This window comes from Hyperoodon ampullatus (assembly GCF_949752795.1).
Source record: "Hyperoodon ampullatus genome assembly, chromosome: 10".
Classification (NCBI taxonomy): domain Eukaryota; kingdom Metazoa; phylum Chordata; class Mammalia; order Artiodactyla; family Ziphiidae; genus Hyperoodon; species Hyperoodon ampullatus.
Window position 1 is genome coordinate 93,223,234 of NC_136923.1, and position 23,904 is coordinate 93,247,137.

General features: G+C 45.0%; 1 protein-coding gene across 2 annotated transcripts in view; it reads right to left on the reverse strand.

The window, feature by feature from the left end:
• Positions 1-10,124, reverse strand: part of GMPR (guanosine monophosphate reductase) — a gene marked incomplete at its 5' end in the record, with an annotated part of 43,100 nt that extends 32,976 nt beyond the window's left edge. The window contains 3 exons of one of the 2 annotated variants that reach the window (XM_079713042.1): positions 1,011-1,094; positions 3,295-3,414; positions 10,038-10,124. In XM_079713042.1, coding sequence (XP_079569168.1) covers positions 1,011-1,094; positions 3,295-3,414; positions 10,038-10,124 — 291 coding nt within the window. The remainder of the gene's footprint in view (positions 1-1,010; positions 1,095-3,294; positions 3,415-10,037) is intronic. The other variant, XM_079713043.1, reaches the window with a different exon arrangement.
• Positions 10,125-23,904: the final 13,780 nt, after the last annotated feature.

The following is a 23,904-nucleotide window of genomic DNA, read 5'->3' on the forward strand; positions in this document are numbered from 1 at the left end:
GGACCAGGGCTCGAACCTGTGTCCCCTGCATCGGCAGGCGGACTCTCAACCACTGCGCCACCAGGGAAGCCCTTATCTGTCTTTTTGATTAAAGCCATCCTGGAGGGCATACTGTTTATTCCGCTCCATTATATTCAGCTCCAATTATAACAACTTGCTATAATTAGGTATCTTTTCTGGTCAAAAGGCACGTTTAGAATGGACCCGTTCCCCAGAAGGAAACACTGCCAGGTCCTCTGCAAGTTCTCATGATAGAACGCTTCATTTCTCAAGGGAAAAAAGATATTCCTTGCAGGTAAATCCTAATGTTTTTGTTTTTTTCTTGCAGTACGCGGGCCTCTCACTGTCGTGGCCTCTCCCGTTGCGGAGGACAGGCTCCGGACGCGCAGGCTCAGCGGCCATGGCTCACGGGCCCAGCCGCTTCACAGCACGTGGGATCCTCCCGGACCGGGGCACGAACCCGTGTCCCCTGCATCGGCAGGCGGACTCTCAACCACTGTGCCACCAGGGAAGCCCAATCCTAATGTTTTTTAAAAAGAATACAGTACAGGCTTCCTTGGCAAATTCCTGGCAATGATCAATGGCTGGGGGACCACTATTGCCTTCCCCCAGTTTCTCCTTAGGACTCTGTGTGTCTATCTGCTGCCAATTCAAATCCTTTTGACAACCCTAAAGATTTTGTTCCGAGTAGCATGAACATATATACACTACCAAATGTAAAATAGATAGCTAGTGGCCACATAGCACAGAGAGATCAGCTTGGTGCTTTGTGAGCACCTAGAGGGGTGGAATAGGGAGGGTGGGAGGGAGACGCAAGAGGGAGGAGATATGGGGGTATATGTATATGTATAGCTGAATCACTTTGATATAAAGCAGAAACTAACACATCATTGTAAAGCAATTATACCCCAATAAAGATGTTAAAAAAAATAAAATAAAACGAAAATGGGAAAAAAAAGATTTTATTCCCCCTGCAACAAATGTAATTTATAACCAGTGTGGAGTCATACCTGCAGGCATTCTGGGTGATTAGCGGCAAAGAGCTTCCAGTCATCCAGGGCGTAATGCTTGTGAATTGCTGTAAGCATGGAGTGCTAGGAAATAAAACAGCACCATTAGGACGAGAAGTCAAGGTAGTTCCACTCCCCCTTCCTCCATATGGCGAGGGTGATCCACCAGTACAAAAGCATCCGGTGTTCCAGCCCTTCAGGCTTGATTTGCTTTGAATATGCTTCTAGGAGGCCCAAACAGATCAAAGTGTAACTAGGGAAATCACAGAACCGTGTTTTCCACTCTAATCTGATCAGACAACACAGCATTCAAGATTTAGGAGGCAATGCCAGGAGGCAGGGGGGTGGAATAAGGGAGAATTCTCAGAGCCCTGGGCAGCCCCCACTTGACTGAGGCCAAGAGCAGCACAGAGGGCTGGTCCCCTGCTCATCAGCAGGGCAGCCTGAAGGCAAAGTTATGCTTAGTCAACCCAAAAGAACCTCAACCTCTACCTGCAAGCTTTTCTTTGGGTTCACAATCTAAACATCTCCTGCTAAAAGCTAAACCCATCAGGTAGTTGGTATTCTTGAGGGAGGGAAGTGCATAAATCATAATCCTAAGTCTATGACTATCAACCCAGCAAGCGTTTACTGAACACCTACTTTGTGCAAGCGCTTCGCATACATTATTTCATGTGCTTCTCAGAACTTTGTATAGCAACAGTAGTTTCGTGGGCAGAGATGGGGCTTAAGAAACTTAAGTTTAAGAAATTTAACAATCGCTTGGCCAAAAAGGGGCGAAGGCCAGAATCAAACTCAAATCTGAATGCAGAACCCAGGCTCCTCCTCCTGTATCAGGGCCTCGCTCCTAACTTCTCTCAGTCCCCTCTCCTAAAATTCTACGACTTAATGCAAGACACTAACTCAGTGGATCTTAGCAATGGAAGATTCGTAGGACCCGCACATGATTAGCTATTTCAGTGCATACTGTCTCATTCATGGGGCGTCTTTCCTGTGCAAGTGGGAAGAGCACAGCAAGTTCTCCGTTCTTCATGGACTAGTAATCTGATATGTGAATTCATCAGGGCTATTTATTGCCTCCTGATTCCATGCATTTTTACGCAAACACATAATTCATTAGTAGCAACGGCTGATCACAGCAGAAGGAGGAAAAGATAGGCAGCAAAAAATACAAATTCCTTTTGCACTTAATTTATTAGCCTCTGGCCCAAAGCTCATTGGGGGCTAACGGCGGACAGACTAGGCAACTGATCCTGGACTCAGACAGACCACCCCCCACTCTATTTTGTGACTTCGTAATTTGTTTGAAAATCTCCCTTCTAATCACGGGCTAATAATGAATCCCAGCACCTCCTGAGGTTAGACATGCTGTCCACAGCAAGAAGCTCTTTCAACTAATTGGATTTATCTTTTCACTTGGCAGGCATTAGCTACAGAAATAGATGCACATACTCTGTGCATCAGAAGCAGACATTTCACATCTATGATGAATAAATGCACCGAACCTCGGACACAAATGCAGACACAGATGTGTGAGATGAAGATTTTGCCCACAAATAACTTTGTTTTTATTTTTCTAAAGCCAGGGCACTAGCTACTCCCTTTACAGGCAATGAGACAGCAGCTGGTTCAAGGGACCCTGAGCTTGTACTAGTATCTGTCGGTGTAAGCTGGGAGACAAATCCCTTATTCTGGAGTCAGTCTGGGTTTGAAATCTTGGCTCAGTGACTACCTACCTAAATGCCTTGAGCCAAGCGACGTCTCCTCTCTTTCTCTGCCTCGGTTTCATTATCTGTGTAAGGAACCCACCTGTGTGAGCTGTGACCACATCATACACATTACAATCAGTGCTTGGCACCTAAGTTTTCTCCATAATGATGTAATAAATGCTATAGAACAGATGAAGAGGTTCTGTCTTCATCTTAAAGGTGCTGTCACTCTTCTATTAATATAACGTCATCAAACTGTATAATATGGCACAATGTCCAACTTCTTTTTGTGTCTCTAATTTCCAAAAGGATCACGAGCATTTTCAAGACAGAAATGGATGCAGATCTAGACCATCTCCCTGAAGGCAGAGTCCAGACTCCATCCACCTTCTGATGAAAGAGAGAAAAAGAAGTGCCTGTAGCAACAATCAGACTCAGAACCGAATAGTTCAGCCACAGCGAATGACCTGAAGTGTCTCACTTTTCTCTTCTTCCCTGTGTCTGAGCAAGTCCAGGGTGGGCAACTGACCACCTGTCCAGTGTGCTTCTCAGAGGGAAAAAGCCCACCATCCTACCTGTGACATCACCACTGCCATCTCAAACGTCCCCACGGTGTCCATGTTGGCCACAATGATGGGAATCCCCGAGTAGGTCTGCTTTGAGTTCCGAAATGTGAAGCTTCGCTCAAGATCCACCTATTGCAAAAGGGAAAAGAAGTCCTTGGCTCTTTATGTGATTTGGGTAGAACTTCTAGAGTTTGGAGCAAGTGGAAAGGACACAAAGGAAGTGTATGTCCCTCGGTCCCTGGATTCTCTTAGGGGTTGGGCCAGGGGTTCCAAAGGCCGGTGAGTCCCTGAGGAAATGGAGGCATGGGTTGTTATCCAGGTGCAAAAACTGAACCGGGGTCCTTACAACCCTCAAGCACCAGTACAAAGCACTGCATGTTCTGCCATCAAGCCCAGCCTCCAAGTCAAAAGCTCCCTGCTTCAACAGCCTCTCCCACCCCCCTGCCACCTCTGGCCCCAGCCTGGTTCATCCTAGCCCGAAACACCCACATACAAGTCACCTTTCCCCACTTCCAAGCACTGGAGGGACAGTTCCCCTTCTGGGAAAATCCACTCCACTCTTCCCTGCCAGCCAAGGCCCTCCCTTTAATTCTCACCTTCCGAGAGAACCAGGCAATCCAAATTCACCCTGCAGTCAGCTGCAACCCATAACTCCCTTAGCCCTTCAACCTTCTCAGCTATTTTGTAACTATCAGCATCTTTCAAAGAGCCAGGAGGAAGGACATTGCAGCCATGTCTGTGCACATAACCACTTGTTCCTTTGACTTGCAAACAGCTCCAATTCTACCATAACTCCAACCTCAGGGTATTTATGACTAACTCAAGCGACAGGGAATCCAGAACGAGAGCTATGCCAGGAAGGTGGGCTCAGCAAAAGCAGTGGGTGGGGCCAGGCGCTGGCCAAGAGCTAGCAGAATCGAAATCACTTCTTCGACCCAGGGCAGATCCCGGGCCTGTCTGCGCACAGAGGCAGTGCTCATCCTTCCCCTGCTCTGCTCTTATCCCAAGCCCCCCACCCCACCCCCCGGCAGGCTCCACTTCCCAGGCTGGTTTCTGGCTGGGTTTGGGCAATGGGATCACTGGTGGCACATGGGAAGACAGTGGGGGAGATGGTCCTGGGTGTAGTCAGGGTAGTTCTCCCAGACCCCCTCTGCCTTGGCCTGCATGGTCTTGGTTCCAGCTCACAGAGTGATCCCAGGCCTTGGGATCCTCCCCTTGGGGAGTGGGCTGTCTGCTGCCAATCTCTGGGGTCCCTCAGTATTCCATCCGGCGTCTCAGCTGTGTCACAATGCCTTGTATTAAATTTCCTGTTTTAAATATTCAGCGATGTTCGTTTCCTCAGCAGGACCCTGAGGGATACAGCCCCTCGCGGAAAGGGGCACTTCCCCGAGGAGAACTGGCAGGACAAACACAGGTGTAAATCTTAAGCTTCTGCAAGAATTTGGACCTACATTAATCCTGGCTGACTGAGGACAGCGGCAGTAATCATTTCCTACCAGTATTTATCTAGAGGCTTCTTCTATTTTTTCACTGGAGGTGACTTTCACCTTGCCATCAACATGTCAAAACACCAGGGGGCACCTCAGGTCCTTTTCACACCTCGCGCTCCCCCACCACAGAAGGCTTCCTGGGCTAACGAGGTCATAAATGTGGCGGCGCTGGCCTTAAACAGCAATCAGTGAGGGCAGATGAGATGCTGTCACTGAGGGAGCACTTGTGGAAAGCAGCTCATCCCTTTCCCCACTTCCTTCACTACCATCCTTGGTTCTACTTCAGTGAAGCAAGTTCGATCTGCATCCTGAAAGATAACTGAAGGCATCTATTAATTGCACCCTTCTGGCCTGCTAATGGCCTGCTGACATTTTGGCTTTGCAGGCTTAAAACAATCGGAATTCCTTGGTCTCAAATTACTTATACTCCTTCCAAGAAGCGTGGGGAGGGCTGCTACGCTCTGCACCCAGCTGAGCTCACAGTGGGTTTTTCTTGGCGCTCCAAAACAGTTCTCCATGGAAAAGGTCAGCCTTGGCAATGAACTCTTCCCCTCATTTCTACTCTCCTGTGTACGGCAGAGTCTATGCGATCCTTAATTCTAGGAACGAGAAATAAAATACCTTCCCCAACCTTATCCACAGACAGAAGGACACAGACACACACACGCCCGAGACGACCAGTTGTTCACGGAGAGAAATATTTTAAATATTCTAGCCACCAGAAACAAAACTTGGCACTTAATCTGCCACAGCTGGTCCACGCACCAAATATAGCACCTCCAAACTCTCTCTCTGCTAAGCCTGGTTTGAAAGGGCACAGAAAGTAATAAGCCACCCCTCCCCGGCCTCAATAATGCATGTTTCTGCTGTTCTTTAAACACACCTTCGTCATAATCCTGCAGCCCAACATTCCGGGGCCCCACAATACAAATAGAGGTTCACCTGCCACGTTTCTAAACATCTCAACGTTATGAGCAACGTGTAAGAAGCTGCTACACAAATTTTGTTGTCTCCTCCTACCTTTACAACACAATTTCATTAATCACCTGGAAAGCACCAGAACATGGTGCCATGGGAGCCAGCCCTGGCCCGTCTCTTCCCACGCACATCCTTCTGGGCACACACGGACACCCCAGTCTGCACACTAAGCTCCATGCACACACATCCATCCCCACAAACAGTGGTCACCTGGCCACTCTCTGAGGTTAGAGGCGAGCATATCGGCAGCAAGGCTGGCCCTTGGGAAACACACCTGGGGAAGAGGCCCCCCCGTGCAGGCCTTGGAATCAGCTCGAAATCATTTGGGCAGGAAATCCAGGATCCTGAGTATCTGGAGCATGGCCTAGAGGGAAAGGCCCAGCCCTCAGCTCTGCCCAGTGAGGAGGGGACGGGGGAGAAGAAGTGGAGCCCGGGGCAGGGGCCTCTTTTCCCTAAATCTATGGTTGGTGCTGATTAAAGCAATTCTCTTGTTAGATTATTCATTATCTGTCTCACCTGTAGACTGCAAGTTGAAGCCTAGGGGCAATACCTTTCATCTCTGTGGTCCTAGTGGCTCAAAAAGGGTGGAATGAATTAATGTCTGGCTAAGGGGTAAGGATGAGATTGTTTTGGCCCCCAGTCTTTCAGGGCAATGCGTGGTAGGCCCCAGCCCGGCCCTCTGAACATGCTTGGTCCCCTGGAAGTTTCACCATCAGGTGTCAGGATTCAGAGATGTGCATGCAGCCACACACTACCAGAGAACCACGGGGTTCCACAAATGCAAAGGCTCCGGTGGCCAGTCTGTGTGCACACCAGAATCACGGTGGGATGACTCCCAAAATACACATGCTCAGGCCACCCCAAACTTAATAAATCAGAACCTCTGTGTTGGAGACCTTGTGTGTATTTTGGAGCATCTCCCCAGGTGAGTCTGATGCATGAAGAGCAAGCCTCATCAAACCCTCCAACGTTACAGAGCAAAATCCACAGAAGCTGTTACGGTTTGAACTGTCTCCCCAAAAAGGTATTGAAATACCAACCATCAGTACCTGTGCATGTGACCTTACTTGGAGATAGGGTCTTTGTGGATAATCAAGGTAAGATGAGGTCATTAGGGTGGGCCCCATTCCAGTATGACTGGTGCTCTTATAAAAAGGGGAAATTTGGACAGAGACACACAGAAAGGGAGAATGCTAATTCAAGAGGAAGGCAGAGATCAAAATGATGCATCTACAAGCCAAGGAACACCAAGGTTATGTGTAAACAACCCGAAGGCAGGAGAGAGGCTTGGAAGATTCTTCTCCCTCACAGCCCTCAGAAGGAACTGCGAGACAATAAATTTCTCTTGTGTAAGTCACTCAGTCTGCAGTACTTTGTTACCGCAGCCCGAGGAATCTAATACAGGGCCCCGGTAATAAAATAACTAGCTCAGAGCTTGGAGGCTCAGGCCTCCTTTCTCCCAGCCGATATTCTCTCTACTCTGCCATGGTCTCATTCCCCTGGGGCCAGCCTGCTGTCCACTGAAGCTGGACCAGAACTCACAAGAACCGGTCCACTCGTCACTGGACTACTGGTGAACAAACGACTACGGAGTCTTAAGGAGACTGACAGCTCATCAGGTCATGTCTTCTCTGTCCCAGGACAAGTAAGTGGCCAATTTTCCACTGCAAATTCCTCCACTGTCTGACTTCCAAAGTTATGGTTGTGTTAAGTTTGCGGTTTTTAAAACAATCTTCCTAGCTTAAGGACTAGGGTGGGACACTGGAACAGGAAATGGGTCCTGAGGAAGAAAATGCTCAGGGAGTCAAGAGATGATGTCACCTCCCCAGTGTGTCAAAGAAAGACAAAGTTCTTGCCCAATTGACAACCATGTCACTTCCTCTGAAAAGATGACCCAAATGCTCCCACATAGACCTGTGGCCCTTTATTCTTGTGGCCCAAAGCCTTGTGAAGACATGAGCATGGGCAATGGATGGACAGTGAGGATGACTGCCTATCTGTTACAACCACAGGAAGGCAACCTGGGCCATCTCCACCTGTAGCCTTTGCCTCTGGGAGTTGACCTCAAATTCATTTTATGTGACACTTGTGGAAATGCCCTTGCAGGAGCACTAAACTTCCGAGGGGAAGGGCACTCTGCCTTTCTCTCCATTTCCTGCTCACCGCCTGATGATCCAGCAGCAGGCGCACCTCTTAGCAAAACTGCTGCAGTGATAAATCTTGTCAGTTGTCATAACTCTCCCTTCCCAGCCAGACTCTGCTTTCACAGGGTATGCTTTCTCTCCCGGCTCCAGTGTTTTCTCTCCTGGCACCACTCAGATCTGCTCTCTGGTTAGGCTCAAAGTCCGGTCATTTACCATTTAGTTTCAAATTTACACTCAGGTATCCTTCTGCCTGGGGGCATACATTTAGGATTCTATCTGGTCGTACAACGCAAACGTACATCTGCTTACAGGAAATTTCAGGCATCCACAAGCAAACTGAGAAAACCTTGAGAGGGGATTAGAGGTCCACCTAGATCCCTCAACATCACCGAAGCAGGCAGCCAGGTGATACCGGGTGGCCAGCATGCAGCTAAACCATGACGAGAACCAAATGGAAAGGCAACGCCAGTTAACTCAGGTTTCCAGGCAGGGAACTGGCAAACGTGGGAATATGAAAACACTTCTCAAGGACACAGAGCTCTCACTGCTATGTGTACATGTAGACTGCAAGGTGTCGTGGGAAGCTGGGACATTATCACTTTCAATCAGCCCAAATTACGAAACCAAATGATGCATGACAACGCCACACGATTCCCTGGGAAACAGTAATTCATTTTATTACATAAATCCTGAGTTTTACCTTCACAAGAGGTTTCCTGCTTCAGAAAATACACATAATATATCCTTGTTTTAAACATATAACTTTTCTTAAAATAAGTTTCTCTCTACTAAGTGAATTGTGAATATTTAGACTATTGAGGCCAACAAATTACTAGTCTGCCCAGAATCCCCCCATCTCATCTTGGCCTGGACTCAGGTACCAGCTACTGCTTAAACTTCAGGAGGAGACCAAGGCCTGCCATCCCAGCTGTTTATTGTTCTTCTAAGGGTCTGCCCCGCTCTTTAGCACCCGGAAGGACACAACAGAGGACAGGAACAGAGTTGAGCAATCCAGGGGGTAAGGGTTAATCATTCCTCGCCTCTTCCAGTCCTGGCTCCAGCTGCCAACCCTCCTGCTTGAGAAGGTGAGTTGGGAGGGCCTGGTCATTGGCTAAAGCAGCAGCAGGCTTCCTTAATTCAAACAAGCCCTCAGCTGGCAGCACCAGGCACTGCAGTTAGGAGTCAGGCGGGGGCACCGGCAGGCAGCCCAGGGCCTCGCAAGGGGATTTATTTATGGTCCTGGGAGCGGGACGGATGGAGCAGCACGCTGGCTCAGCCTCCTGCTGTTTACTTCTCCAGCCCCCGCTTCCAGACCCAGCAGTCTCCTCCCCTTCGGCTCCAGCTCTCAGCCCGCCACGCAAAGCCACAGTCACCGGGATACACGACTCCGGGGGACTCTGCCTTGGTGTGCAACTAGTTTAGCCTTCACAGCTTGACCTTCCTCCTGCCCCCCTCCCTGGCTATGTCCAGTCTGGTCTCCACCTGTTCCTCAGGCTTTGCTCTCATTAAGGCAGGGCCAGCAAAAACGCCTTCACCCCTACTCCCGCACCCCAGTGCTCCCAGCTTCCCAAACGCTGGGCTGGACTGAAGCGGTCCAGTAAGTGGGTGCCATCAGGCACAGGTCTGCAGCCCCACTCCCAGAAATCCACTGAAACGCAGAAAGTAAACCCTGAACTTTTGCCCCGGCGTTTCCCTGTTCTGCAGACGTTTTTTAAAAATTCCATTGCTGGACCTGTTACTAAAGCAGCCAGAGTTCCCCGCACTGAGAGACACTGCCCCCAAATCTCCTCTCCCTTTATACTTCGTCTCTGCTCTGTGTACCACCACCCCCACCCCCCCGCCACCCTCTCTAAGTCACTTGGCCCCTTGGTCTCCGCTCCTCTGGGGTCTAGTTCCATTGTGTGCTTCCCCTCGCCCACCCGACCGGACGGATTTAGAATTTTAGGCTGGAGTCGTACCCCTTAAAGACACCTCCAGTCCTGGCAGGGAACCAGCTGCCCTTCCCCCTTCTACAGTGGTGAGGAGGGCAAAGGGGTCAGCGTCCCATCCATCTCCAGACACACAGAAAAGCTGGCAAAGGCTGGCACATCCCAGCGCCTTGCACCCACCTACCCCGCGCCACCCGAGCAAAAGATCCCACCTCGGCTCGGCTCTTGAGGCTGCTTCGCTTGGGTCGGAGCAGGACATCCTTGAAGTCCAGCTTGAGATCGGCATCTATGCGGGGCATGGCGCCGGCGGCGCGCTCGGGCCGGCGCGGCGAGAGCCCGCAGCTCCTCCCTGCGGCACGGGCTGGGGGCGGGAGCAGCCGGGGCTTGCGGGGGAGTGGGGAAAGGGGGCTGGGCGGCGGGAACGCGGGGCTTGCTGCGCCGCGGCGGGTGCTCGGCCGGGCGCGCACACCGAGCCCTTAAGGCCTGCGGACACCTGCAGCCGCGCTCGGCCCGCCCCCGCGCTCTGGAGGCTCCGCCCCGGCCCCGCTCCCCACACCCCGCCGCCTGCCCCCCGCGGCCGGGGCCCAGGGGACGGGGGAGGGGGAGAATCGACGAGTTGGGGACAGACCAGACGCATGCTAGGAAACCCGCTTGTGTGACATTTTTAACCACCGCCCGCCCCTGTTGACGGCCTTGCTCATCGCGATGACCGAAGTGGCGTGGATTGGGGAGGAGGCGGAATGCACACCGTCTTGTCTGTCACCGACGTCCCCTATAGGGAGACTAGGCATGTGACCACCTTACCCGAGGAAAAGTTCTCCCCTTGAAAGGCTTCCCTTCTCCTTTCTCTAATTTCAAGCCCCGTGCGCCCATCAGGTGCTGAGTCACACCTCTCACGTGCCAAAAACTAAGAAATCCCTGGGAAGTTGGATCGAATTAGGAAAAGAGAGTGGGCAGGTGAATCTATTTAGCAGCAGTGGGCTTGTTGAGGCAACTTTTGAATTCCCCTTGGATTTCAGGGGTTGCTTGGTTTGCATAAAAGCGTGATGGCTGTAGTCAGCGCAGATCCTGGGATTCGAGGGACCTGAGCCCCTCTGAGAGTTATGGGTGATGTCAGTTTACTTTTTTTTTTTTTTTGCGGTACGCGGGCCTCTCACTGTTGTGGCCTCTCCCGTTGCGGAACACAGGCTCCGGACGCGCAGGCTCAGCGGCCATGGCTCACGGGCCCAGCCGCATGTGGGATACTCCCGGACCGGGGCACGAACCCGTGTCCCCTGCATCGGCAGGTGGACTCTCAACCACTGCGCCACCAGGGAAGTCCCCGTCAGTTTACTTTTAACTCACTTGTTGACCACATGGAGCCGTCATTATGCATTAGGAACATGCTTAAGTGCTCGGCCTGCACCTGTTCGTTCACTCCACAACAACCCAAATGAAGGAACCGGTTTGCAGATAAGGCAAATGAGGACCATATAAAGGAAATAACTTGGCCAAGGTCTCAGTAAAGTTAAATATAAATCTCTCAGCCCTTAAAACTTACTACAACGTTAGCTAAAGCTGCTTTTGTCCTGGGACCTCTCTGCCTGGGTTCAAAACCTGACCCCACCACTTTCTAGCTGGATGACCTTGGGGGAGTCACTTAATTTCTCTAAACCTCAGTTTTCTCATAAGTTAAAAGGTGAAGAAAAACGTTTAATGCTAACCTCTCCCAGGTTTTTGGGAGAATTAAATTGTGTGTGTCTCCCATAGTTACTCAATAAATGGTAGCTATTTATTTGGGGTCACACGTTACATTATGTGCTTTATGCTTTATATCCTCAAACTAGATTGCACAAAGGCAGGGATCATCTTTCATTTTCTTCAGTTGTCTGTAGGCTCGACCTGTTCTCAATGAACTCATATTTGGTACAGCTGACCATAAAGACATCAAAATATTCATTTAACACGAATTCTGCAAATGATAAAATTCTTAGCCATCCCACTTGCTCTCATCATCTTTGTCCCACAGGAAGTTCTTGAAGTTCATGAAAGGAAAGGAAGGTTATCTGGGAGAGAATGAAAGTTGCCACAATTAGTTGAGCCAACGAAATATTTATGACCCTTCTTGAATCGTTGTGAGGCCCCCAGCTGGGCCGCTTATTTTCAAAGTAGTGAAAGGGAACTTAATTCTGATCTTAAGTTCCTAATTAAAAACAAAATAAAGGGCTTCCCTGGTAGCGCAGTGGTTGAGAGTCCGCTTGCCGATGCAGGAGACTATGGGTTCGTGTCCTGGTCCAGGAGTATCCCGCATGCCGCGGAGCGGCTTAGGCCCGTGAGCCATGGCTGCTAAGCCTGCGCATCCGGAGCCTGTGCTCCGCAGCGGGAGAGGCCATAAACAGTGAGATGCCTGCGTACTGCAAAAAAATAAATAAATGAATAAAAGTAAAATATAATTATTCTATGGTGTGGTTATTTAAAAATGATCCTCCCAAGAGGGAAAAGAAACTAATCTTATTAAGCATCTACCTAGGGTTAAAGTTACAGGGGTGAAGGTGGGCTTTATAGTCGTTATTACCTATGATGTCTTAAAGCAGCGGTCCCCAGCCTTTTTGGCACCAGGGACTGGTTTCATGGAAGACAATTTTTCCATGGACGTGGGTGGAGGTGGGGATGGTTCAGGCAGTAATGTGAGTGATGGGAAGCAATGTGAATCGACAGATGAAGCTTCGCTGGCTTGCCCGCCGCTCACCTCCTGCTGTGCGGCCGGGTTCCTAACAGGCCACAGACCGGTACTGGTCCACTGCCCTGTCTTAAAGGAAAAGTCTCCTTAGGGTGACATTGCTTGTTTACCGGGATGGTACTCCTCCTCTTGGTTTCTTGCCCACTCCCTTTTTATTAGGATAGAGACAGAAGCTCACTTTGCACATTTCCTTTCCTTTCCTTCTGGAATGTTCCATCATACCTGCCCTCTTCCCAGGCACAAAATCATGTTCCAGGGGTCTCAGCTAAGAACTTAGAAGGGTAGAGGGGAAATTATTTTTTCTCTCCTACAATTTGTTAATTTAAGTTAAAATCTTACCTAGTCTGTATGCAGTGTTGAAAGTCACAAGAACATAAGGCTCAACCTATTTATAATTTAAATTTATTAGATTTATGAGTTACTTAAACACATGGGAAGATTTTACTTAAGTCAAACAATTGAAGCACTAAATGGAAAATGAATATATTAAATTTAAATATGCAGTGTAACATGTTTATAGAAATTTAATTACATTTATGAACAGGACTAAACATTTTTAAAGGCTTCTTTATGGTAAAATTTGCTAAACTTAGAATAAGATGATTAGGAACCTAAATTTGAAAACTTAAAGAATTTGAGGTTTTAAAAGTGTAACTTTTTGGGGGGGGATTTTAGCAGTTGTATTCATTTCTATTGCTATGTAACAAATTACAAAAAAAATTAGCAGTCTTAAAAACACAGTTTCTGGGCTTCCCTGGTGGCACAGTGGTTGAGAGTCCACCTGCCGATGCAAGGGACACAGGTTCGTGCCCCGGTCCGGGAGGATCCCACATGCTGCGGAGCAGCTGGGCCTGTGAGCCATGGCCACTGGGCCTGTGCGTCTGGAGCCTGTGCTCCGCAATGGGAGAGGCCACAGCAGTGAGAGGCCCGCGTACTGCAAAAAAACAAACAAACAAAAAAAAAAAACAGTTTCTATAGGTCAGAAGTTTGGGCCTGGCTTACTTGGGTTCTTTGCTTCAAGGTTTTTTTTTTTTTTTTTTTTTTTTTTGTTATGCGGGCCTCTCACTGTTGTGGCCTCTCCCCTTGTGGAGCACAGGCTCCGGACGCACAGGCTCAGCAGCCATGGCTCACGGGCCCAGCCGCTCCGCGGCATGTGGGATCTTCCTGGACCGGGGCACGAACTCGTGTCCCCTGCATCGGCAGGCGGACTCTCAACCACTGCGTCACCAGGGAAGCCCTGCTTCACGGTTTTATCAGACTGCAATGCAGGTGTTAGCTGGAACTGTGATCTCATCAGAACCTCAACTGGGGAAAGACTCGCTTTCAAGCTCTCTCAGATGGTTGTGAGAATACATTTCCTGCAGCTGCAGAACTGAGGATTTCAGATTCTTGCTAGAGGCCGCTCTCCGCTCCTAGAGGCTACTTACAGATCCTTGCCATAGAGGATTCTCCAACATGTCCACATATTTCCTGAAAGCATGCTTCTTCAGAGATGGCAATAGAGAGAATTTGAGTTTGCTAGCCAGATGGAGTCTTGTTTAACAAAATGTAATCACCAGAGTAATGTTGCATCACTTGGCCATATTCTGTTGAGTAGAAGCAAGTCATAGGTCCCATCCACACTCAACAGGAGGGAATTATAAAAGGGCATGAGATCCAGGAGGTGGGGATCGTGGAGGCAACCCCAGGGCCTGTCTGTCACACCAGTTTTTCTGCTAATTTTTTTTTCTGTTCCAGGATTCAAATCAGGATTTCAAACAGCATTTCATTTAGTAGTCAGCACCAAGAGCATCCTTAGTCTCTTCCAATCTGTGACAGTTTCTCAGACTTTCCTTATCATTCATGACCTCGACACTTTTGAAGAGAGCTGGTCGTGTATTTTGTCCCTCAATTTGGATTTGCCTGATGTTTTCTTAGTGTAAGACTTGGGTTATGGGGGGGGTGTAGGGGGAGGGGGATGCCACAGAGGTGAAGCACTCTTCTCACTGTATCATATCAGGGGTTCATAATATTAATGTAACTTATTACTGGCGATGTGAACCTTGATGACTTGGGTAAGGTGTGTCTGCCAGGTTTCTCCACTGTAAAGTGACCATTTTGCCCTGTCCAGGCTCTATTCACTAGAAGCGAGTTACTAAGCCAGCCCACACTCAAGTGGAGGGGATTTCGCTCCACCTCTTGGAGGGAAGAGTGTCAAAGAATTTGCTGATGTATGTTAATACCACTGAGCAATAAATACCACTGAATAAATAAATTTGGGGAGATACTTTGAGGCTGTACAACTATCCTATTTCTCATCCTATTTCTCACTGAAGTTTCTTCTATTAATTTTAGCATTCATGACCGATAATTTTTTATCATTTGCTTTTTCCCTCCTCTACTAATATGAAAGTTATATTCTCTGTGTCTACTTTTTATTCAGTTCCTAGAAATTATAACATGTGTGTTTAGCTTATTACGTTCACTAATAAACTCAATTTTAAATTATCAAAATCTTTACCCCTGTCCCCCAATAATACAAGGAGCTCAGAACACTTTAAGTCCATTCATCCCATTCCTGACTTACATGCTATTTTTGTATGGTATTTTGAGTCTCTCTGTCATTTATTTATTTTTACCCCAGTAGGTCAGTAGATAATATCATTGCTGCTGCTGCTGCTGCTGCTGTTGTTGTTTTTGAATCACCATCTAATTACTTTTACCTATATGTTACCACTTTATCCTTCTTGCAACTCAGTCCTGCTAGGTGGGATGGCTCTCTTATTCTGAAGAATATTCTTTAGACATTTTTTTAGTGAGGTTTTGCTTGTGACAAACTCTCAGTTTTTATTTATGTGAACATGTCTTTATTTTGTCCTCAGTTTTGAATAATATTTTTCCCAGGTATAGAATTCTAGGTTGGTAGTCATTTTTGTCAGCACACTGAAAATCTTTCTCCAATGCTTTTGGTCTCCATTATGGCTGTAAAGAAGTCAGTTGTAAACCTAACTGTACTTCCTTTAATGGAGGTAGTACTGCATTGAGGCTACAACTTCTCAAGCATCTCCCCCTCTTTCCTTCTTTTGACTATTTTGCTCAATAGTCAAACAGCCCTCTTTGCACTCAGCTGAGAAGTGGGGAGAGGTTGGGACTTGAGTGTGGATTCTCCTCATGCTAACCCTGAAGATTTAGTCCTCTGGGGTCCCCACTTAGTGTGGGCAGGGTCTTCTAACAGACCCTCTTCCTTGCACGGGACCTGAGACCTGACTGCTCTTTTTCTCCTGACACAGATGCTGAATTGAAGTAGAGGTGAGTGGTGTCAGCAGATGCTCCCAGGGAACATGAGAGGCTGATGCTCAATTAATGTGCTTACCTCTCCAGGTACTGACTTTTGGGCAAAAACTGGCCCATGAGCTTCCAAGTGTGTTCAGTTCTACGATGCTGAACAAGCTTCAAGTTGTTGTTATTTTAAGTCCAGTATTTTTCATTATTTTTAGAGGGAGGGTTGATCTGTATGACCTAGTCCATCATTAACCAGCAAATAGAACTTGACAATAGTCACTTAATCACTAAGGTTTATGGATTAACAGTGACTGGACCAGCTGAGTCATTTGTCAGACACAAGTTTGAAGGAAAGTCACATTTGGTAAAGTATGGCTACTGGTCCTTTCCATTTCTTGAGTCATTACTCTTTACTTGCCCCTACACTAAACCCTTGAGGTGCATTGTCTCCTTTGATTATCAAAACACAGCTATGAAGTACGGCCTATTTTTATTCCCATTTAACAGATAAAGAAACAAAGTGAAACAGAGCTGTTCAAATTAGGATCTGCCTGACTACAGACTTCCTCTAGGCAAGCCCTCTTACCTATAGTGCCTCCCAAAGAAAAACAAAAGTCTATGTTAAATTGGATAGAGAGACTTCTCTAATTAAAAATATATCTTAGAGACATTACTTCATACCTATTAGGATGGCTATTATTTTTAAAATGGAAAATGCTGGAGAAGAGGTAGAGAAATTGGAACACCTGTCTTGCTGGTGGGAATGTAAAATGGTACAGTTTGTGGAAAATAGTTGGGCAGTTCCTCAAAAAGCTAAACACAGAATTACTGTATGATCTGAGTATATACCCCAAAGCACTGAAAGTAGGGACTCAGACACTTGAACATCAATGTTCATAGTAGCATTATTCACAGTAGCCAAAAGATGGAAACACTTCACATGTCCATGGACAGATAAATGGACAAACAAAATGTGGTATATTCATGCAATGAAATAGTATCCAGCCTTTAAAAAGGAAGTAAATTCTGGTACATTCTTTAACATAAATGAACCTCAAATACATTATGCTAAGTGAAATAAGCCCAGTCACAAAAGGACAAATATTGTAAGATTCCACTTATATGAGGAACCTAGAATAGGCAAATTCATAGACACTGAAAGTAGAATAGAGGTTACTAGGGACTGAGAGGAGGGGAGACTTGGGAGTTAGTGTTTGATGGGTACAGAGTTTCTAACTGGGGTGATGAAAATTTCCTGGGGATGGAAAGAAGTGATGGTTGTATAACATTATAAATGTTCAGGGCTTCCCTGGTGGTGCAGTGGTTGAGAGTCCGCCTGCCGATGCAGGGGACACGGGTTTGTGCCCTGGTCCGGGAAGATCCCACATGCCGCGGAGCGGCTAGGCCCGTGAGCCATGGCCGCTGAGCCTGCGCGTCCGGAGCCTGTGCTCTGCAACGGGAGAGGCCACAACAGTGAGACGCCCACGTACCGCAAAAAAAAAAAAAAAAAAAAAAATTATAAATGTTCATAATGTTGCCGAATTGTCTACTTTTAAATGGTTAAAGTGGTAAATTTTGTTATGTGTATTTTACCACAGTAAAAAATGTCATGAAAAAATAAATGAAGTAAATCATGTGTATTTTTTTTAAAGTATCTTCTTGATATAATACATTTCATCCCTGCCTCACCACCCCCCCACCATATTCCACCTTAATTCAGTTCTCCTAAAGCAATGTCATTTGGGGGTATACAAGAACATGGTCCTAATTCTATAACCATTTACTGAGAAATGGTCCATGCAGGTTTTCCAAGTTCCCATTCAAACTCAGATAATGTATACTCTATTCTCAATGGATTTGAAATAGCACACCAAAAAAAAAAAAAAAAGTCTACACAAAAGCATATATAGATCATGGAATTAAGGAGAAAGGAAAATCATATTATGAGAATAATAAAAGCCAGAGGTAAACTGATCACATACAAATGCATCACATGTTCCTAAAGCTAAAAAAGACCTCCATATTTTGACCAACCTCCTAGAGTAATGGAAATAAAAACAAAAATAAAAAAAAATGGGACCTAATGAAACTTTAAAACTTTTGCACAGCAAAGGAAACCATAAACAAGACAAAAAGACAACCCTCAGAATAGGAGAAAATATTTGCAAATGAAGCAACTGACAAAGGATTAATCTCAAAATATACACGCAACTCATGCAGCTCAATATCAAAAAAACAAACAACCCCATCTAAAAATGGGTGGAAGACCTAAATAGACATTTCTCCAAAGTAGACATACAGATGGCCAACAAACACATGAAAATATGCCCAACATCACTAATCATTAGGGAAATGCAAATCAAAACCACAGTGAGGTATCACCTCACACCTGTCAGAATGGCCATCATCAAAAAATCTAGAAACAATAAATGCTGGAGAGGGTGTGGAGAAAAGGGAACCCTCCTGCACTGCTGGTGGGAATGTAAATTGATAGAGCCACTATGGAGAACAGTATGGAGGTTCCTTAAAAAACTAAAAATAGAACTACCATATGACCCAGCAATCCCACTACTGGGCATATACCCTGAGGAAACCATAATTCAAAAAGAGACATGTACCACAATGTTCATTGCAGCTCTATTTACAATAGCCAGGACATGGAAGCAATCTAAGTGTCCATCCACAGATGAATGGATAAAGAAGATGTGGCTCATATATACAGTGGAACATTACTTAGCCATAAAAAGGAATGAAATTGAGTTATTTTTAATGAGGTGGATGGACCTAGAGTCTGTCATGCAGAGTGAAGTAAGCCAGAAAGAGAAAAACAAATACCATGTGCTAAGTACATATATGTAATCTAAAAAAATGGTACTGATGAACCTAGTGGCAGGGCAGGAATAAAGACGCAGACGTAGAGAATGGACTTGAGGACGCAGTGGGGGAAAGGGAAGCTGGGATGAAGTGAGAGAGTGGCATTGACATATATACACTACCAAATGTAAAATGGATGGCTAGTGGGAAGCGGCTGCATAGCACAGGGAGATCAGCTCAATGCATTGTGATGACCTAGAGAGGTGGGATAGGGAGGGAGGGAGGGAGGCTCAAGAGGGAAGGGATATGGGGATATATGTATAGATACAGCTGATTCACTTTGTTGTATAGCAGAAACTAACACAACATTGTAAAGCAATTATACTCCAATAAAGATGAAACAAAAAAGACCTCCAAATATGACATTAAGAATTCTAGGACCAAAATAGTGGGAGAAGAATGAAATGTGCTATGTATAAAATAGATAACTAATGAGAACCTACTGTATAGCACAGGGAGCTCTACTCAATGCTCTGTGGTGACATAAATGGGAAGGAAATCCAAAAAAGAGGGGGTGTATGTACACATATAGCTGATTCACTTTGCTGTACAGCAGAAACTAACACAACATTGTAAAGCAAATATACTCCAATAAAAATTAATAATAAAAAAAGAATGAAGCGTGGCTACACAATTCAGTGGCCATAAATATGAAAACAAAGTCCTGGATTCTTCCTGTCGCTGAAGTGAGATTTAAAAGGCATTTCTCTCATGGGTCTTTGTTAAGAGAACATTGTGGATGGAAACATGAGGAATTTCACATGATTTTTTTCTTATGACATTTGTCTGTATAGGTAAACCCACAGCATGATCCAGGGAAAGCAATTCTGTAGGTAAAAGACCCTATTATATAACTCAAATATTTCTTGAGTCACTAAGCTGTTTCCATAAATGGGACAAATTATGAACCTGTCCTCAAAGATTTCATCCAGGGACCAGGGTAGGAACTAGTGACTAAGAAAGAGCCAGTGCTATTTACAGGGCTTGCAAACTTGCTTTCTCACCTAAACCTGACCTGTCTGGTTTAACTAGCACAGTGTTTTTGTTTTGCTTTTTTTCCCCTTTCTTTTTTGTAATTGCAAGTGCATGCTATTAGCAGATGATATATTATCCAGTTCAGGGCAGATCCCACTAGTTCCCACCATATTACCCCCAGGCTGATTTACATATTTATTTTGCTTGCCTGACCTCTGCAGACATTTATGTGTAACTTCGGAATGACTTCACACCTGTTAATTATTGCTGTATAACAAACATACCCCCCTGCCTTTTATTGTTATTACTCAGCTGGTTAGGATTACTGTGCTCCATCACCTTGAGCATTTCACTGAGGTTTGTGTGATACAAAAGCCAACTAGTGAATCAATGGCCTTTTTGCATGACATTTGGTTTGAGAATTTTATTTAAGCGTTACAGACCTTAGGATCTTCTCGTATGAGACATGCTTTTCTTTTTCTCATTGACCATTACTAAAGAGGTTGAGCCTAAATCAAAGTGTCCAACTTTTCCCCCCTGTGGCCTCTGTCCTCATTAACTATGCATTTGTGATGATGATGACAATCTCATTGCACACCTATCGATTCACTGGATTCATAGAGCACCGTTCTCCAATGCCTCCAAGAAACTTTAGACAAAAAAGCGATCTAATTTGATTTCTACTTCTAGAATGTGTCTCTGGGGTTTGTAACAGAACACAGGAGCACCACCAGAGAGCTATTTTAGGCAGAACCGTGCCTCGGAGAGAGAGCAAACAGAATGACAAAGGTCTTAAGTATGTGACACATGTTTGGTACACTATGTCAAATATTTTAGAATCTTCAAATAAAAGGTGCTGTTAAGTCCCTTGGTGATAATTTTCGGCTGAGTTGCAGGGAGACTGGATTATGCCATTAGCTCAATTTTCTTCCATGTTGTGTTCAATGCTATACCTGGACTCTTCTCATTTTTAAAACATTGTTTAGTGTTCTTGCTAGCTTTGATGAAAGGAGAAAATCACCTACTCTACTTTCTTTTTTTTTTTTTGAATTTTTGAATTTTATTTTCTTTATTGTTTTATACAGCAGGTTCTTATTAGTCATCAATTTTATACACATCAGTGTATACATCTCAATCCCAATCTCCCAATTCAGCACACCCCCATCCCCATCCCCCTGCAGCTTTCCCCACTTGGTGTCCATACGTTTGTTCTCTATATCTGTGTCTCAACTTCTGTCCTGCAAACCGGTTCATTTGTACCATTTCTCTAGGTTTCACATACATGTGTTAATATATGATATTTGTTTTTCTCTTTCTGACTTACTTCACTCTGTATGACAGTCTCTAGATCCATCCACATCTCAACAAATGACCCAATTTCATTCCTTTTTATGGCTGAGTAATATTCCATTGTATATATGTACCACATCTTCTTTAACCATTCGTCTGTTGATGGGCATTTAGGTTGCTTCCATGACCTATTGTAAATAGTGCTGCAATGAACATTGGGGTGCATGTGTCTTTATGAATTATGGTGTTCTCTGGGTATATGCCCAGTAGTGGAATTGCTAGATCATATGGTAATTCTATTTTTAGTTTTTTAAGGAACCTTAATACTGTTCTCCATAGTGGTTGAATCAATTTACATTCCCACCAACAGTGCAAGAGGGTTCCCTTTTCTCCACACACTCTCCAGCATTTATTGTTTGTAGATTTTCTGATGATGCCCATTCTAACCGGTGTGAGGTGATACCTTGTTGTGTTGTTGTTTTTTTTTTTGCGGTATGCGGGCCTCTCACTGTTGTGGCCTCTCCCGTTGCGGAGCACAGGCTCTGGACACGCAGGCCCAGCGGCCATGGCTCACGGGTCCAGCTGCTCCGCGGCATGTGGAATCTTCCCGGACCGGGGCATGAACCCGTGTCCCCTGCATCGGCAGGCAGACTCTCAACCACTGCGCCACCAGGAAAGCCCACTTGTTGTGGTTTTGATTTGCATTTCTCTAATAATTAGTGATGTTGAGCAGCTTTACATGTGCCTCTTGGCCATCTGTATGTCTTCTTTGGAGAAATGTCTATTTAAGTCTCCTGCCCATTTGTGGATTGGGTTGTTTGCTTTTTTAATATTGAGCTGCATGAGCTGTTTATATATTTTGGAGATTAATCCTTTGTCCGTTGATTCATTTGCAAATATTTTCTCCCATTCTGAGGGTTGTCTTTTTGTCTTGTTTATGGTTTCCTTTGCTGTGCAAAAGCTTTGAAGTTTCATTAGGTCCCATTTGTTTATTTTTGTTTTTATTTCCATTACTCTAGAAGGTGGATCAAAAAAGATCTTGCTGTGATTTATGCCAAAGAGCGTTCTTCCTATGTTTTCCTCTAAGAGTTTTATAGTGTCCGGTCTTACATTTAGGTCTCTAATCCATTTTGAGTTTATTTTTGTGTATGCTGTTAGGGAGTGTTCTAATTTCATTCTTTTACATGTAGCTGTCCAGTTTTCCCAGCACCACTTATTGAACAGACTGTCTTTTCTCCATTGTATATCCTTGCCTCCTTTGTCATAGATTAGTTGACCATAGGTGCGTGGGTTTATCTCTGGGCTTTCTATCCTGTTCCATTGATCTATGTTTCTGTTTTTGTGCCAGTACCATATTGTCTTGATTATTGTAGCTTTGTAGTATGGTCTGAAGTCAGTGAGTCTGATTCCTCCAGCTTCGTTTTTTTCCCTCAAGACTGCTTTGGCTATTTGGGGTCTTTTGTGTCTCCATACAAATTTTAAGATTCTTTGTTCTAGTTCTGTAAAAAATGCCATTGGTAATTTGATAGGGATTGCATTGAATCTGTAGATTGCTTTGGGTAGTATAGTCATTTTCACAATATTGATTCTTCCAATCCAAGAATATGGTATATCTCTCCATGTGTTGGTATCATCTTCCATTTCTTTCATCAGTGTCTTAAAGTTTTCTGCATACAGGTCTTTTGTCTCCCTAGGTAAGTTTATTCCTAGGCATTTTATTCTTTTTGTTGCAATGGTAAATGGGAGTGTTTCCTTAATTTCTCTTTCAGATTTTCCATAATTAGTGTATAGGAATGCAAGAGAGTTCTATGCATTAATTTTGTAACCTGCAAATTTACCAAATTCATTGATTAGCTCTAGTAGTTTTCTGGTGGCATCTTTAGGATTCTCTATGTAGAGTATCATGTCATCTGCAAACATTGACACTTTTACTTCTGCTTTTCCAATTTGTATTCCTTTTATTTCTTTTTCTTCTCTGATTGCCATGGCTAGGACTTCCAAAACTATGTTGAATAATAGTGGTGAGAGTGGACATCCTTGTCTTGTTCCTGATCTTAGAGGAAATGCTTTCAGTTTTTCACCATTGAGAATGATGTTTGCTGTGGGTTGGTTGTTTATGGCCTTTATTATGTTGAGGTAGGTTCCCTCTATGCCCACTTTCTGGAGAGTTTTTATCATAAATGGGTGTTGAATTTTGTCAAAAGCTGTTTCTGCATCTATTGAGATGATTATATGGTTTGTATTCTTCAGTTTGTTAATATGGTGTATCACATTGATTGATTTGTGTATATTGAAGAATCCTTGCATCTTTGGGATAAATCCCACCTGATCATGGTGTATGATCCTTTTAATGTGTTGTTGGATTCTGTTTGCTAGTATTTTGTTGAGGATTTTTGCATCTATGTTCATCAGAGATATTGATCTGTACTTTTCTTTTTTTTGTAGTATTTTTATCTGATTTTGGTATCAGGGTGATGGTGGCCTCATAGAATGAGTTTGGGAGTGTTCCTTCCTCTGCAATTTTTTGGAAGAGTTTGAGAAGGATGGGTGTTAGCTCTTCTCTAAATGTTTGATAGAATTCACCTGTGAAGACATCTGGTCCTGGACTTTTGTTTGTTGGAAGATTTTTAATCACAGTTGCAATTTCATTACTTGTGATTGGTCTGTTCATATTTTCTATTTCTTCCTGGTTCAGTCTTGGAAGGTTATACCTTTCTAAGAATTTGTCCATTTCTTCCAGGTTCCCCATTTTATTGGCATAGAGTTGCCTATAGTAGTCTCTTAGGATGCTCTGTATTTCTGCAGTGTCTGTTGTAACTTCTCCTTTTTCATTTCTAATTTTATTGATTTGAGTTCTCTCCCTGTTTTTCTTGATGAGTCTGGTTAATGGTTTACCAATTTTGTTTATCTTCTCAAAGAACCAGCTTTTAGTTTTATTGATTTTTGCTATTGTTTTCTTT